The 15,018-nt window shown below is 43.8% G+C and overlaps 2 protein-coding genes across 4 annotated transcripts in view; both read right to left on the reverse strand.

The window, feature by feature from the left end:
* The window catches only part of Mybl2 (MYB proto-oncogene like 2), a 34,461-nt gene extending 30,793 nt beyond the window's left edge, over window positions 1–3,668 (reverse strand). Inside the window, exon 1 of the mRNA XM_010631437.3 lies at window positions 3,589–3,668. Within this exon, the coding sequence (XP_010629739.1) occupies window positions 3,589–3,605 (17 nt within the window). The 5' untranslated portion in view covers window positions 3,606–3,668. The remainder of the gene's footprint in view (window positions 1–3,588) is intronic.
* The window catches only part of Ift52 (intraflagellar transport 52), a 56,113-nt gene that overhangs the window by 3,715 nt on the left and 37,380 nt on the right, over window positions 1–15,018 (reverse strand). For 2 of the 3 annotated variants that reach the window (XM_010631440.3, XM_019208541.2), the window contains exons 13-14: window positions 12,083–12,228; window positions 10,963–11,425 (exon numbers count right to left, since the gene is read on the reverse strand). In XM_010631440.3, the coding sequence (XP_010629742.1) occupies window positions 11,378–11,425; window positions 12,083–12,228 (194 nt within the window). In that variant the 3' untranslated portion in view covers window positions 10,963–11,377. Of the gene's footprint in view, window positions 1–10,962; window positions 11,426–12,082; window positions 12,229–15,018 lie in introns of those variants that run through there. The other variant, XR_781693.3, reaches the window with a different exon arrangement.

Consider the following 15,018-nt stretch of genomic DNA (forward strand, 5'->3'; position numbering starts at 1 on the left):
CGGGGCCGCGCCTCTCCCTCGGCTGCCTAGGGACTGACTGATCCCGACTCAGGCCAGGAGGGCCTCCCAGGAGGTCCTCCCAGGAGGTCCGGGAGTGTCCCACACAGCGGAGACGGAGAAGGGAATGAGGCGCGAGGATGGCAAACCCAGGCGTTTGAGCGAAAGCGCAGCTTCAGCCCAAAATACTTCCCTGGCCCCTGCGGCTCTTATCCTAGGGCACCTTCCGAAAACCTCGCTGCTTCCTCTTCAACCTCAGGGCGACAATCCTAAAAAGCAAACCCAACCTCTCTACAATTTAAACCTCTTTTCTCTCCCTTAGGGTAAATTCTGTAATCGATAATCGGATTTACAGTGTTCTACAACAGATTGCCAGGCAAGCCCTAGATAAGACAAATGTTCTCTACAGGCATTTGCTAGGGCCATTATCTGGACCAGCACCTCTATTGGACTAATTCCTATTGATCCTTGGGGTCCCCTATCCACCAAATCCTTGGTTTTTTGTTTTTGTCGGGCTTTTTTGTTTTGCAGTACTGGTAATTGAACCCAGGCCCTCCTCACTCATGTTAGGCAAGTGCTCTACCACTGAACTACATACCCAGACCCCCTTTTCCTTTTTTTTTTTTTTTTTTTTTTTGAGACAGGTATGGTTAAATTGCCTAGACTGGCCTGGAACTTGAGATCTTCCTGTCTCTGGCTCCAAAGCAACTCAGATTACAAATTAGCATAAACCACTGCACCTGACACCAAGTACTTGTTCCCCTTCTGATCTGTAAGTGTCCTAGGGTCCAAGTGACCTCTCAGTTCACTCCAGTAGTCAGCACAAGACCCCAGGTCAAGGGTTTGTTGTCTTAAATTCAGTTTATTATTATGCACTTAAACTCTTAGAAGCTTGGGCAGGGTTTTTGCATTTTAGGTGGTTATTTACCAAGTACTGAGTGTCATTGTTATAGGTAGCTTCCTTTTAAAAATGGCTCACCAGCTGAACGTGGTGGCACATCCCTGTAATCCCAGCACTTGGGAGGCTGAGGCGGGATGATCACTGTGAGTTCGAGACCAGCCTGGGCTGCATAGTGACTTCCAGATCAATCTCAACTACACAGTGAGACCCTGTCTCAAAAAAAACCAAAAATAAAAATAACTCACCAAATAACTATATTCCAGGTTCTTCTTGTCATGAACAAAGAATTGAATGAGACAAGCTAAAAATGGTGACAAAGTTTATGTGAAGAGTGAAGGGCACGACTCTGGAGGCTGAGGTAGGAGAAGCGCTGTGAGACCAGCCTGGGCTACAAAGTGAGTTCCAGGTCAGTCTCAACTATATAGTGAGACCCTGTCTCAAAAAAAAAAAAAAAAGTGTAGGGTAAGGGAGAAACTGGCTCTGGAGAAAGAACTTGGGCCAAACAAAACAGAGGAAAAGATAAAAGCAAAAATATAAGTACACTCTAGGTCTTGGAGACACAGGAAAGGCTACCATGAAAACAATGCAACAGCACACTTCTTGGGGCATCTGTGTCCTTATATGAAGCCAACATCCCACAACAGGTCTAGATTGGAGGTGGGGGGAGATTATTTGGCACTGTCCTGGGATCTTATAATTAACAGGTCCCACTTATTCCCCCAGCCAGCTTGGCCATGCCCTACTATTGTAGACAACTAAATTAGAAATATTCTAGGCAGTCAGCCAGGGTTGGGCCCTCGTAGAAGTCAGGGCAAAGACTACTGTGGCTGGAGGCACATGCATTAAAGACCAAGCTTTGAGACAAAGAGTTGACCACACCCATGTACTTCCCCTAGATATTCTAAATAGGCACCAGTCACCTTGGGTGGGGAACCAAAACCTCCCTGGACCATTCCTTCCCAGAAAGTCCTCCTTCGGTTCAGGTAGGCTTGCTACGTGACTTGCTTCCCCATTTAATCAATAATACCTAAGCAATTATACTTGTAATCTTATTGATTGAACATAGTTTTATCCCACCTCATACCCATTCTGTGATTTTCCATTGGATCAATAATAACTAAGCAAATATATTTGTGATCTTATTAGTTGATTATAGTTTGTCACACCTTACCCCTGCCATGGCTTTTGCTCTATAAAAGAGCCTTGAGAAACGGGGCTCATGGGCAATCCACTTTTCAGAGCCCCTTCTGTCTGCCTTAGACAGAAGCTGTCTTTCAGTAAGTTCTTCCTACTCTTAACCTCCTTCCCTAGAATTCATTCTTTGATTTCAGAGAATGTGAACTTGACGTGTGGGACATCTAGTAGGTTGGGAGTTATAATATTTCCCTTGTATTATTTGGAGGCCCATCGATCACACACCCTGTATGCCCTATATCACTACCTGCCTGCCTGTGATTCACTGGATGTCTCTGTGGGAGTGGGGCGAGGAAGGTAAATGAGCTATGTAATAGGAGCTGTGGAGACTCCAGCTTCTTAGCACCGCCTTAGGTCTCAAATCCCTCTTCCCGAAACTGTGAGCCACTTGGGAGAAGTCCAGCCAGCATCTGCAAACTTCACGTACTGCAGCAGGAGGACAAGAGCTAAAAGCTTCAACATCACTGAATTCAAGACTTTCCTAACCCTCTGCCCTCCCAAAGTAATTCATGGATATCCTCTCCTCATTGCTGGTGTAACTCTGCAGCCAGACTTCCTGGGCTTTGCCTCCCAGGCTACTGCTCACTAGCTGCATTATATTAGGCAAATTACCCAACTCCTCTGTGCCTCAGTTTCCTCATCTGAAAATGGGGATTTGCTGGCTGGGTGTGGTAGCACACACTTGTGATCAAAACACTTTGGAGGCTGAGGCAGGATGATCATAAGTTGGAGACCAGCCTGGGCTACACACCAAGACCTTGTCTAAAACTAGAGAGAGAGGGGGCTGGGAATTTAGCATAGTGGTGCCACCGACACCTGTGTCTCAACCACAAGGTACCAAGTTCGATCCTCCATGCCCCCAAAAAGACAAAATAAATAAAAATAGAGAAGCTGGGCATGTTGGCCCATGGATCCCATGTGATCCCAGCACTTGGGAGGCTGAGGCAGGATTGCTGTGAGTTCAAGCCCAGCCAGTCTCAGAAAGAGAGAGAAAGAGAGAGAGAGAGAGAGAGAGCGCGAGCGGGGTGGGGGGGAGGAATTTATCAAAACCTTAAGGTTTTTTTTAAAAATAGGTTCCAGTCACTGTTCTGTTTATAAATTTTAATTCACTTAATTCTCATAATAATCCTATGAGACACACTAGTATTATCCTCTCTCAGTGGATGGGAAAACTGAAGCAAAATTTCCCTAACCTGGGTTATCTAATTCGAGTCTTCTGTAAGGAAAAAAATAAATTGCTTCCCACAACCCTTCTAGCTTCTTTGACTCAGCTACAATTTAAATTGACATAAAACAGCTAGTCATGGTAGCGCACACCTGCAATCCCACCACTCAGGAGGCTGAGACAGCAAGATTACTGCAAATGTGGGGCTAACCTGGGTTACACAGTGAGTTCAAGATCAGCCTGAACTACATGGTGAGACCCTGTCTCAAAAATCCAAGAACAAACGAAATCACATTGACAGGAGAAAAGTCACACATACTAAACTACTTACATGTCCTTGGGAGCCATACAAAAAAAAAGGATCAGGTAAATGAAGCTTCTTGAGGCCTAGAGATGCAAGTCTGTAATACCAGCACTCTGGCAGCCTGAGGGAAGAGGATGATAGATTTAAACCCAGCATGGGTGACTTAGTGACAGTTAGACTGTTTCAAAATGAAAACTAAACATAGGGCAGAGTGAGGGAAGGGGATGTAGCTCCCCAGTGTGAAAGACCTGCTTGAATCCCCAGCACCACAAGAGGAGAGAGGGGAGAGGAGAGAGAGGGAGGGAGAGAGAGAGAGAGAGAGAAAGCAATGGAGGCCTGGGGCTTCTGCCTGGGTTCCTGGTGACACAAATTACTGCAGGGTAGGGGAAGGAACTGCATAGAGAATGAAAATTGTCTTGTTATGCAGATTCAGTCTCTCAGGTAATAACGGTTATCTGGAGCACTTATCTTCCTAATGCAGAATTTTTACCACAGTAGATTTTTTTTTATAAATGTAAATTTCTTGTACAAAAGAACAGCTTTACCTGTGTGTGGTGGAGCAGGCCTATAAACTGAGCACTCCTGAGCTAGGATGGTGAATTTGAGTTCAACCTGGGCAATTTAACTATTTCAAAATAAAAAAGGGCTAGGATGTAGGTCAGTGTGAAGGCCCTGGCTTCAATCCCCAGGATGGATAGAAAGATAATCTTATTTATTATTTTATTTATTTATTTATTTTTGAGGCAGGGTTTGCTATGTGGTTAAGGCTGGCCTTAAACTTACTATGTAGCCCAGGCTGGCCTCAAACTCACAGCAATCCTCCTGCCTTAGCCTCCAAAGGTATGTGCCACCATGCCTGGCTAGACAGATAATTTTAAAAGGACTAGGAATGTATGTAGCTCAATGTGAAGGCCCTGGCTTCAATCCAAAGTATGGGATGAGAGGGTGGAGGACGACTGGAGGTAGCTCAGTGGTAGACAGCCCCTGGGATTGATCCCCAGTATGGTGGGGGGAGGCCCAAGAAGTAGAGTATACATATATATTTTGGAGGGGGGTACCGGGGATCAAATTCGAGTCCTTGTGCTGCAGGCGCCGGAACCACTGAGCTAAATCCCCGGCCTTAGAGTACATATTTGAAAATGGTATGTTCTTGGTCTTTTATGGTCATAGTTTGGGGCAGTATGTCATGAGCCTCAACATTATGTTTACTGGAAGATAGTTATTAGAGTAAACTAATGTATATAAAGCACAAAGAATAGTCCCTGACACAAAAGAACTGTATTACAGTTTGCTTGTTTGCATTGGTGGTTTTCCCAAACCCTTATTATTATTATGTTAAAATTTTTTTTGCATACTGGAAATTGAACCCAAGGCCTTCACACTGAACTACATCAACACTTTTCAGGTTTTAATTTGCGATAGGAGCTGGGCACAGTAACACAGGCTATAATCCCAGCATTCAGGAGGCTGAGGCAGGAGGATCACTGCAAAAAGTCCAAGATCAGCCTGGGTTACATTGTGAGTTCAAGGCCAGTTTGTACTATATAGAGTGACTTGATTTCAAAAGAACAACAAATCAAAAATGGAGACAGGACATTTGCTAAATTGTGAAGGGGAAGGGAATAAATAAATTGCTAAATTGCCCAGGCTGGGCTCCAACTTGTGATCCTCCTGCCTCACAATCCCAGGTGGCTAGGATTATAGGTATGCACTGCCATGCCTGGCTTGGGTTTTTTTTGTTTTGTTTTGTTTGGTTTTTTGCTTCATTTTGTTTTGTTTTGAGACAGGGTCTTACTATGTAGTTGAGACTGATCTGGAACTCACTATGTAGCCCAGGCTGGTCTCAAACTCACAGCAATCCTCCTGCCTCAGCCTCCTGAGTGCTGGGATTACAGGTGTGTGCCACCATGCCTGGCTCCCTGGCTTATTATTATTATCCAGACTCTTCAGCTTCCCTGTCACTTATCCTTTGAGGATCAGAAAGCTGCTTTACACAGAGCATACTTTTTTTTTTTTTTTTAAGCAGGGCATACTTTTTTTTGGTACTGGGGATTGAGTTCTGGACCTTGTGCTTGCAAGGCAGGTGGCAGAACCATTGAGCTAAATCCCTGGTCCCAGAGCATACACTCTTAATGGCTTATTAGTCCCATTCAGGGCAAGGCAGGACCTGGTTGTTTGAGTGAGATTTTTTTTGTACTGGGGATTGAACTCAGGTCCTTGTACTTGTAAGGCAGGCGGCAGAACCACTGAACTAAATCCCTAGCCCCTTGAGTGAGATATTTGCCCAAGGCAAGAGGCAGGGAGCTGGTTCAGTTGACCTGGAACCTAGCACTGAGGCCAGCTGTTCCATAATCTATAGCCAGAGGAATCAGGGAGCAAGTGACTTGAGTCAGGTAACAGGGAGAACACACTGGAGCTAGATATAATCTAGTGACCCCCACAGGTGTGTCCTCTCCAGTTATTACCACCCCCCAGGAGAAAACTCTTAGCATCCTGGATGCAGCCACATCCATTCTCAGCTCTGCTGGGAAAATCTCCTGGACGTGGTCTCCCTGAGTGTGGAGGCTCCAGCCTTTGGTTATCCCATCATGTGCTCACCTAAGGTCCTAGACTCGAGGCCTGTCCCTGTGCTGGAAAAAGAAAGATCAAATGCTCAGGTCCCAGCACCACGTTAGATGCAAAACACTGACTGATGATAAGTACAGCCTTAAAAAAAAAAAAAAAAAAAAAACTATTGTAATTGAATCCAGGACCTTTGCACTACTACATCCCTAGCACTTTTATTTTTGGAAACAAAGTCTTGCTGAATTGCTAATTTCCCAGACTGGGCTCAAACTTGCCATCTTCCTTGCCTCCAGGGTGCTGGGATTACAGGAGTGTATCACTCTGCCCAGCAAGGTCACCTGCCTTTTTGCCTACTTACAGGTCAGCCTCCTTAACTTTTTGTTTGCAGTGCTGGGGATCAAACTCTCAGCTGTCAGGACATCAGGCATGAGCTCTACCACTAAGCTCCATCCCCAACCCACATTTTAAAGGCAAGAAAAGTGTAGTACAAATGGTTGCAACCTAGCTTAGCACCACAATGCTGCTGATTCTTCTCCATGGTCACCCAGAACTGCAATATATGTGTAAAAGCTAAAATGCTTTAACATCATGCTACACTTTATACTAAAAATCTATTACTATGCATGGTCTGTAATTCAGCCCAATGAGACACCCAGGGAGTCCATACACACATCAGTGAGCAGATTAGTTCACTTATGTATGTATATAGCATGTTTCTGACATTTATACAGTTATAAGGAGTTGATTTTGGTCATTCTTCAGAAAAAAAAATTTATTAAGCAAATTGCCCTGGTCACACAGTTAAAATGGGCTGGTAGATTGAAGCAAAGTGCTCACAATTTTAAATGTAAATTTGGGAAGTTCTGTGTGTAAAAGTATACTGAAAAGATTGAGCCTGGCGCCAGACTTTAGTTTTGAGACAACCCAAACATCCATATTCTTTATAAAAGATCACCACTTGGTAGGGAAGATATTGAGCAGAACATTAGCTCTATTAATGGCCAAGGCCTTGAATGCCCAGCCATTTGGGTTACCATAGTAGTTCTCCTGCCTCAGTCTCCAAAGTGCAGGGGACTGCAATATTGATTGTGCCCCACAGCAGGCTGTGAAGTTAACCCCACAATTGGCTTGTTTATAGACGCAAGCCTGGCTGAAGCCTACATACCAAGGTCAGAGTAACTTGCACCCAAATTCCATTTGCAAAACAAAACAAATTTACAAGTACACACCTACCGGGGATTTAGCTCGGTGGTGCCATCACCTGCCTTTCAAGCACAAGTACCCGAGTTCAATCCCTGGTACAAAAAAACCGAAACAAGTACACACCTATTTTATGACCCAGCCATTCTTTAAAAAAAAAAAAAGAATGTATATGCCCATACAAAGAGCTTTTACATAGCTTTACTTGTTATTTACTATTTTTCCCCAATACCAGGGATCAAACTCAAGACCTTACACTTGGGAGGCAGGTACAGAGCCACTGAGCTAAATCCCTGACCCTACATATCTTTACTTGTAATGTCGTCAAACTGGAAAGCTGAAATATCCATCAACAACTGCTGGGGAAAAAAATTACAGATATAAAATTACAGATATCCAACCAGTGATATACTACTCAACGAAAAGAGGAAATTACTGATGTAAGTGAATCTCAATTATGCTGAAATAAGCCAGAGAACACACTGTATGATTCCATTTATATAAAAGTTTAGAATCTGGGGAGGGGAGAAGGGGTTGGAGGGCAGGGACAAGGGGAAAAAATGAGAGCCAAGACCACCTGTCATGTAAAGGTACACGATCCCAATAATGTGTGTAACCGTACTGTATACCTAAAATGTACCAATAAACTCAATGAGGAAAATAAAAGTTTAGAATCTACAAACCGATCTGTGGCGACAGCAGCCAATCTAAAATGACAATGCAGCAGAGGAGGGATCACAAGGCTACACAAGGAAGCTTTGAGAAGTGATGGATAAAAACTTTTTGCATGACTCTAGGGGCTTCTCCGGAATCACTGATCACAGGACAGGACCATCTACTCCTGCCTGAGTTTATTCAGGCTTATGCCAGCTTCGGTTCTGATTTCATGAATGCTACTACAAAGCAGAGAACTTCGGTTTCAAGAACCATCCAATCCGGATCCCTCGCGTTTCTGGTGAGGGAGATGAGACCTGAGACAAGCCCCCGACCGCTTCCCTAGGCCTGCTGGAGCATTGGCTTTCGCCAAGACTTAGTTCTGTGTTTCCTAATAGTCACTTGCTATTAATAACAGAGCAGGCAGGCTGGCAGGCAGTTTGGTACAAAGTTGGAGAGGAACGGCCAGTTGATAAGGCGTAGAGGTGAGAGACCATCTGCACAGCCTCACCCAACCCGCGGCTGTACCGGGCGGAATCCTCTAGTTCCTCTTAGAATGGAAAGCCAAATCTCAGCGTGAACCCGTCAACCCGTTGCCCGTGGTGACTCAAACCAATGACGTGGCTTGTAGCACGGCGCCTCTAGAGCAAGCGAAAGTCAAAAGCCTAAGGGAAGAGTGACGTCAGTACCCGAAGCCGCGCGGAGCATCACGGGAGTTGCGCCGCCTGACGTCACGCAGGGGACCCGCGCGCAGAGCCCAGCTCCAGCCTCCCGACACCCCTGCGAGGCATCGGCCCCCTCAGCGGTGCGGGAACCAGCCACAGACCCAGGGGATGAGAGGGAGCATAGCAGGAACATCGCCAGCCTCTGCTGGGTCACAGAAGCTCGCGTTTAGTTGGCCCGGGCCGCACGTCCTCCCTAACTTCCCAGTGTGGATCAGGGGCCCCCTTGACAAACTCCTATAGTTTTCTTGTTTGTTACCTTTATGCACGCAGGTTGCCCACGCTGGATTCCAGTTTACATACCCCTCTTGGGCCTCACCAGTGCTGGATTATGCACCACCCAGCCCAATTACCATTTGACATTAGGTTAATTTCTCTTACCATCAAACTGGGCTGCCAACTAAGAAAATCCCTAGCTATGGGGACCTTCACAATGAGCTATAGCCTCAGCCTTTTAAATTTATTTTTAATTTTTTATTTTGAGACAGTTTCACTAAGTCACTAAATTGCTAGGTTGGGTACTGCTCCTGCCTCAGCCTCCCAAGGTGCTGGGATTGTGAACGTGTGCCACCATGCCTGGTTTTTTAAAGAATAAAGTTAAACCTGGCTACATAGTGAGTTCAAAGTCAGCCTGACCTACACAGCGAGATACTGTCTCAAACAAATAATACATATCCAGAGTGTCTCCTAAATGTCCTTAAGATGTTTTGTAGATGATTTTTCAATCCAAGATTCAGTCAAATTCAGTGGTTTTTTTTGTTTGTTTTGCTTTGGCTTTGGTCTATTTTTTTGGTAGTATGAGGGTTTGAAACTAGGGCCTTTTGGCCTGGCGTGGTGGTGCACGCCTGTAATTCCAGCACTCAGGAGGCTGAGGCAGGAGGATCGCTGTGAGTTCAAGACCAGCCTGGGCTGCATAAGTGAGTTTCAGGTCAGTCTCAACTATATAGTGAGACCCTGTCTCAAAAAACAAAACAAAACAAAACAAAACAAAAACCAATTAGGGCCTTTACACTGAGCTACATTCCCTGCCTTTTTTGGTATTTATTTGGAGACATGGTCTTGCTAAATTACTCAGGCTAAAGTGGAACTTTTTCCAGCCTTCTGGAGTGCTCAAACTTCCATCCCAGATCAAATCTGTTTCAAAATGCCACATTTCCAGCTGGGTGTGGTGGTGTATGCCTGTAACCAGCACACTGAATGTCTTCAGCAGAGAGATCCCAAATTCTAGCTCTGCTGGGCAATTCAGTGAGATCCTGTCTCAAAATAAAAAATAATAAAAGGGCTGGAGATGTAGATTGGTAGCTCAGTGTGAAGGCCCTGGTTCAATCCTCAGTATGGCAAAAAAAAAGAAAGACAACTTTTTTTTTTTTTTTGGTACCAGGGATTGAACTCAGGACCTTGTGCTTGTGAGGGAGGCGTTACAGCAGAACCAGCTAAATCCCCAGCAGCAGTTTAGTCCTCATCCATGTTACTATCTCTTGTAGTTGTATCACATTGTCTCCTAAATGGCCCTCCTTTTGCTCTTCCCCCTTTTTCTTTGCTTTGGTACTAGGGATTAAACCCAAGGTTTTTGCACTGCATGTCCTCAACCCTTTTTTTTTACTGTGAGACAGAGTCTCACTAAGTCACTAAATTGCTCAGGCTGGGCTTCAAATTTCTAGTCTTCAAGAGTGCTGGGATTATAGGCATGCGCCACCACGCTTGCTGGTGTTTCCATCTTTATTGAACCCACCAGCTAAATGATTCCCATTGTGCCATATCCCTTACGCACTTTCAATGGTTGCACAATATTCTGTCTAGCATTCAGGGTTCCCCGAAGTTCTCCAGTGTATTCCAATACGCTCTTCTGCATTTCCAGACAACTACCCTACTCAAGCAGAAGCAGTCTTTCCCATTGTCCCATGACAACACCATCTAGCTCCTTAGGACAGTCTGTCACATTTTAAATAACAGAAGTGAGTGCTTCAGGAGTTCAGAAACATGGGGGCAGTATGGGTGGAGCCTCCAGCCTCTAAATGGTTATATTTTGTAATAGCTGGCAAACAAGTGGTGAGTGACCTTCCCATCTTAGGAAGGCATCTGTTATTTTAACTTTTGCTTTAGGTACAGTGGGAAAGACAGACTGTGGGTTAAGTTTGTTTTGTATTCTTTTTTTTTTTTGGGGGGGCGGTTTTGAGACAGGGTGTCACTATGCATTTGAGCCTGACCTGGAACTCACTATGTAGCCCAGACTGGTTTCAAACTCACAGCGATCCTCCTGCCTCAGCCTCCCCAGTGCTGGGATTACAGGCGTGCACCACCATGTCTGGCTTGTTTTGTATTCTTTTGAATTTGTCCAGAAAGCTATACAGTACACTTCAACAAGCTTGAGAGTTATGTGTATCTTTGATAAAAAGACTCAAATCCTAAAGGGAAGTCAGAAAAAAGACTTCAATTACAGACTGCTTCATAAATTATAAAAGCACAGATTCAATAACAGATTTGATTTTAAAAAATGGAATGTCTCTTCCATAAAGATTCTGTAGTTACAAACCTTACCTACCTAAGCACTAGAAGAGATGCACAGACCTACAGCTCACAGAGGAGGAGTATTACACACTGGTGAAGAAGGGAAGAACAATTCAAAATACAAAGAGAAACTCAGGAGGCAGAAAACACTTGGAGAGGCGTGGTCCTCAGAAATTGTTCTGGAATACCATTTCACTTGTATCCACATCATGTTCCTGGATGAGAGAATAAAGCATAGAATTTCAGTATTTCAGCACTTCAGCACACAGCCCAAAATATCAACTCTTTGTTGTTTTGAATTTTATTTTATTTTATTATCACTAATTTATTTATTTTTTATTTTTTTGAAACAGGGTTTTACTATGTAGTTCAGGCTGGCCTTGAACCCACTACATAGCCCAGGCTGCCCTCAAACTGGCAGCAATCCTCCTGTCCCAGCCTCCTTCAGCTGGAATTACAGGCGTGTACCACCCTACCTGGCTTTGGAGTTTTGAATTTTAATTAAAGATTCGGAATCATTAATTGGGACACATAGGATTTCTCTGGTTGTAGGATTGAACTCAACCTAAGGATTAATTTTTTCTACCAGGATGGGGTTTCTGACCACTTCCTACCACCCACCATGATAAGTGATAGCAAATGCAATTGAAGGCACCAGTAAAAAGACCACAGCAGGCTCCTTACTCTGGCTTTGGGTGTCTGTCCTTCATGCCTCTAGGGTAAGTACTGCTGGGAATGTATCCAAGCCCTCAGCCCTCATTTCACAGTGAAATGAATAAATATGCATAGAACTAAAGAATGACAAACACAGCGTATGGATGCTACGGCTGCCTGAAGAGCCCCCACCTCAGTGAGCCTCCTACGCTCTGTACCTGGTTCAGTTTCTTGAATTCCACCACTTGGAAGAAGATGTGCTCAAGGATATGTTTGGCATCCTGTTGATCCTTCGGTAGTTTACTGGTTACTCCAAGAATGTCACCACATTTCCTGACATAGAATTCCAGGTCTTCTTCAGTACCTAAGTACAGTTCAGGTAATTAGTGTAACCCTTGACTTCTGCCCTTCCCAAAGTAAGGACTTAGTGTGTTTTAGGTATTCTTTATCTAGTTTCTACATCTCTCAAGATCCTCACCACTCCCTAGGGTGACATGACACCAGGACATGAATAGTGACAAACTCTAGAGATATCAGATGTGCTGCTTCTATAAATTAGGATAAAAGGCTAATACAGGAAGATAGAGAGTTCAAGGCCAGCTCAAGCCACACATGAGATGAAGGCCAGTTTGAACTACATAGTGAGACCCTGTCTTAACCAGACAAAAAAAAAAAAAAAAAAAAAAGCCACCCTTCCTAACTAAACTAAAGGTGAACTGGTTCTGGTTCTGGTTCTGGCTTACCTAATCCCCATATTCAGCATTCCTACATTATAATTTATAAGAGCAACCAATAGGAAATCAAGTAACTAATTCTCTGACTACAAGTGCCACTGTGAGTTGGGCATATAGGTGTTTTTAAAATGCATTTATTCTAAGATTATTATAGAAAAGAAAATCACCCACAATTCCACCACCAACACATCCCTGAACTTCTGTAAAGACATTTCCAGCAGCATTTTGCAGGGGAGGGGTATAATACTGGGGTTGAACTCTGAATCTTTGCACTGAGCTACATCCTTACCCCATTTGTTATTTTGAGACAGGGTTTTTTTTGTTAAGTGACTAAACTTCCCAAGCTGGACTAGAACTTTGAATCTTCCTGCCCCAGCCTCCCAGAGTGCTTGGGGATTATAGGTGTGCACAGTATCTGGCCCCAGCAACTCTATATCTATGTTGGACAGCCATTACCGCCCTACTCAAAACAGTCTGTCTTTTCTTCCCCTCTGATTTACATTTTTTACTTTTTAAATTTTTATCTATTTATTTTAGGTTTTTTTGTTTTTTTTTTTTTTTATACTAGGGATTGAATTTAGGACCTTGCACTTGTAAGGCAAGTAGCGGAACCACTGAGCTAAATCCCCAGCCCCTTTATTTATTTTAGTTTTTGAGATAAAGTCTCCATATGTAGTTCAGGCTGGCCTTGAACTCACTATATAACCCAGGCTGGTCTTAGACTAGCAGTAATTCTCCTGCTTCAGCCTCCCAAGTGCTGGGATTACAGGCATAGGCTACCATGCCCAGCTAAGGTACATTTTAAAAAGTCATGATAGAAATTTAAGTTTTAAAAACATTTTGGGTGCCAGGTGTGGTGGCACACACCTGTAATCCCAGCACTCAGGAGACTGAGGCAGGAGTATTGTTGAGAGTTCAAGACCAGCCTGGGCTACACAGTGAGTTCCAGGTCAGTCTCAACTACATAGTGAGACCTTGTCTCAAACAAACAAACAAACAAAAAATAAATAAATAAAATAAAAAATAAAAATAAAAACATTTTGGGTGGTGGTGTGGCTTAGTGGTAGAGCACTTAACTAGCATGGACAGGGTCCGGGGTTTGATCCTAAGCCATCAAAGAAAAACTCAGTATATAGTTCTAATAATTTCTCATTCTTTAAGCTTCATTTATAGCTAAATGGATGGACCTTGAGACCATATGCATTTTCTTTCTTTCTTTCTTTCTTGGTTTTTTTTTTTGAGACAGGGTCTCACTATGTAGTTGAGACTGTCCTGGAACTCACTTATGTAGTCCAGGCTGGTCTTGAACTCCCAGCAATCCTCCTGCTTCAGCCTCCTGAATGCTGGGATTATAGGGATGCGCCACCACACCTGTCCTAAAGCTGTAATTTATATCTTACAAAGCTATATTGTTTTTGTATTTTGTGCCTACAAGAATTTACATAGGCTAAAGCATCAGATTCTTCACAAATCTATGATTCTTTCTGAATTAATCCTTATATTTTTTTCTTTGTTTTTTTTTTGTTGTTGTTGTTTTTGTTTTTGAGACAGGGTCTCACTGTGAAGTTGAGACTCACCTGGAACTCACTATGTAGCCCAGGCTGGTCTCGAATTTACAGCAATCCTCCTGCCTCAGCCTCCGGAGTGCTGGGATTAGAGGCGTGTGCCACCACGCCTGGCTTCTTTGTTTTTTGAGACAGGACCTTGCAATGTATTCCAGGATGGCCTTAGCCTCATTATGAAGCTGAACTTGCAGGAGTCCTATCTCAGCCTAAATGCTGGGATTCCAGGATATGCCACCTGCCTGACTAATCTTTATGTTTTACTAATTTTTGATTGCCTGGTATCTGCCACAATGCCTGGCAGAGAACACAGATTCAATAAATGTTTTATTCACATTGAATTATTTCTATTTTTGTGTATGCCTTTTTGGTCTTTGACCACAAAGAAATCTAGTCATATAGTAGGGATCCAACTATGTGCAGGTTTGTATCTTGCTGTCTTCATTAGGATTATCTTTTAAATTCTGTCCATGTTACTCCCTGGCCTTTGTAAATCTCTTTCATAATGACTACATCCTGACCCCCGCCCCACCAAATGAATGTGACACAATTTACTACCAAACTCCTGCTTGTGGACACAAGGCTACTCCCAATTTTATTGTATTTTTAAAATAAATAGTGTACATGAAATCTATGTACCTTCATTGATTTCCTTAGATTAGATTCCTAGGAGCAGGGTCACCATTTTAGCACAGGGGGGCATGTGTGTGCAGGCTGTTTGCAGTGTGGGAGGCAGGGCACGTCAGGAGGAGTCAACAGTCAGGGGACCCCTTGCCTGAGCTGTGTGGCCTGGGGGCCCATTTCTTCATGCATGGGTCAGGGTGGGTGCACTGATCTCCCAATTTGAAGTTTCTGTGA

The sequence above is a fragment of the Fukomys damarensis genome, unplaced genomic scaffold, assembly GCF_012274545.1.
Source record: "Fukomys damarensis isolate Sample0158 unplaced genomic scaffold, DMR_v1.0_HiC HiC_scaffold_22, whole genome shotgun sequence".
Classification (NCBI taxonomy): Eukaryota; Metazoa; Chordata; class Mammalia; order Rodentia; family Bathyergidae; genus Fukomys; species Fukomys damarensis.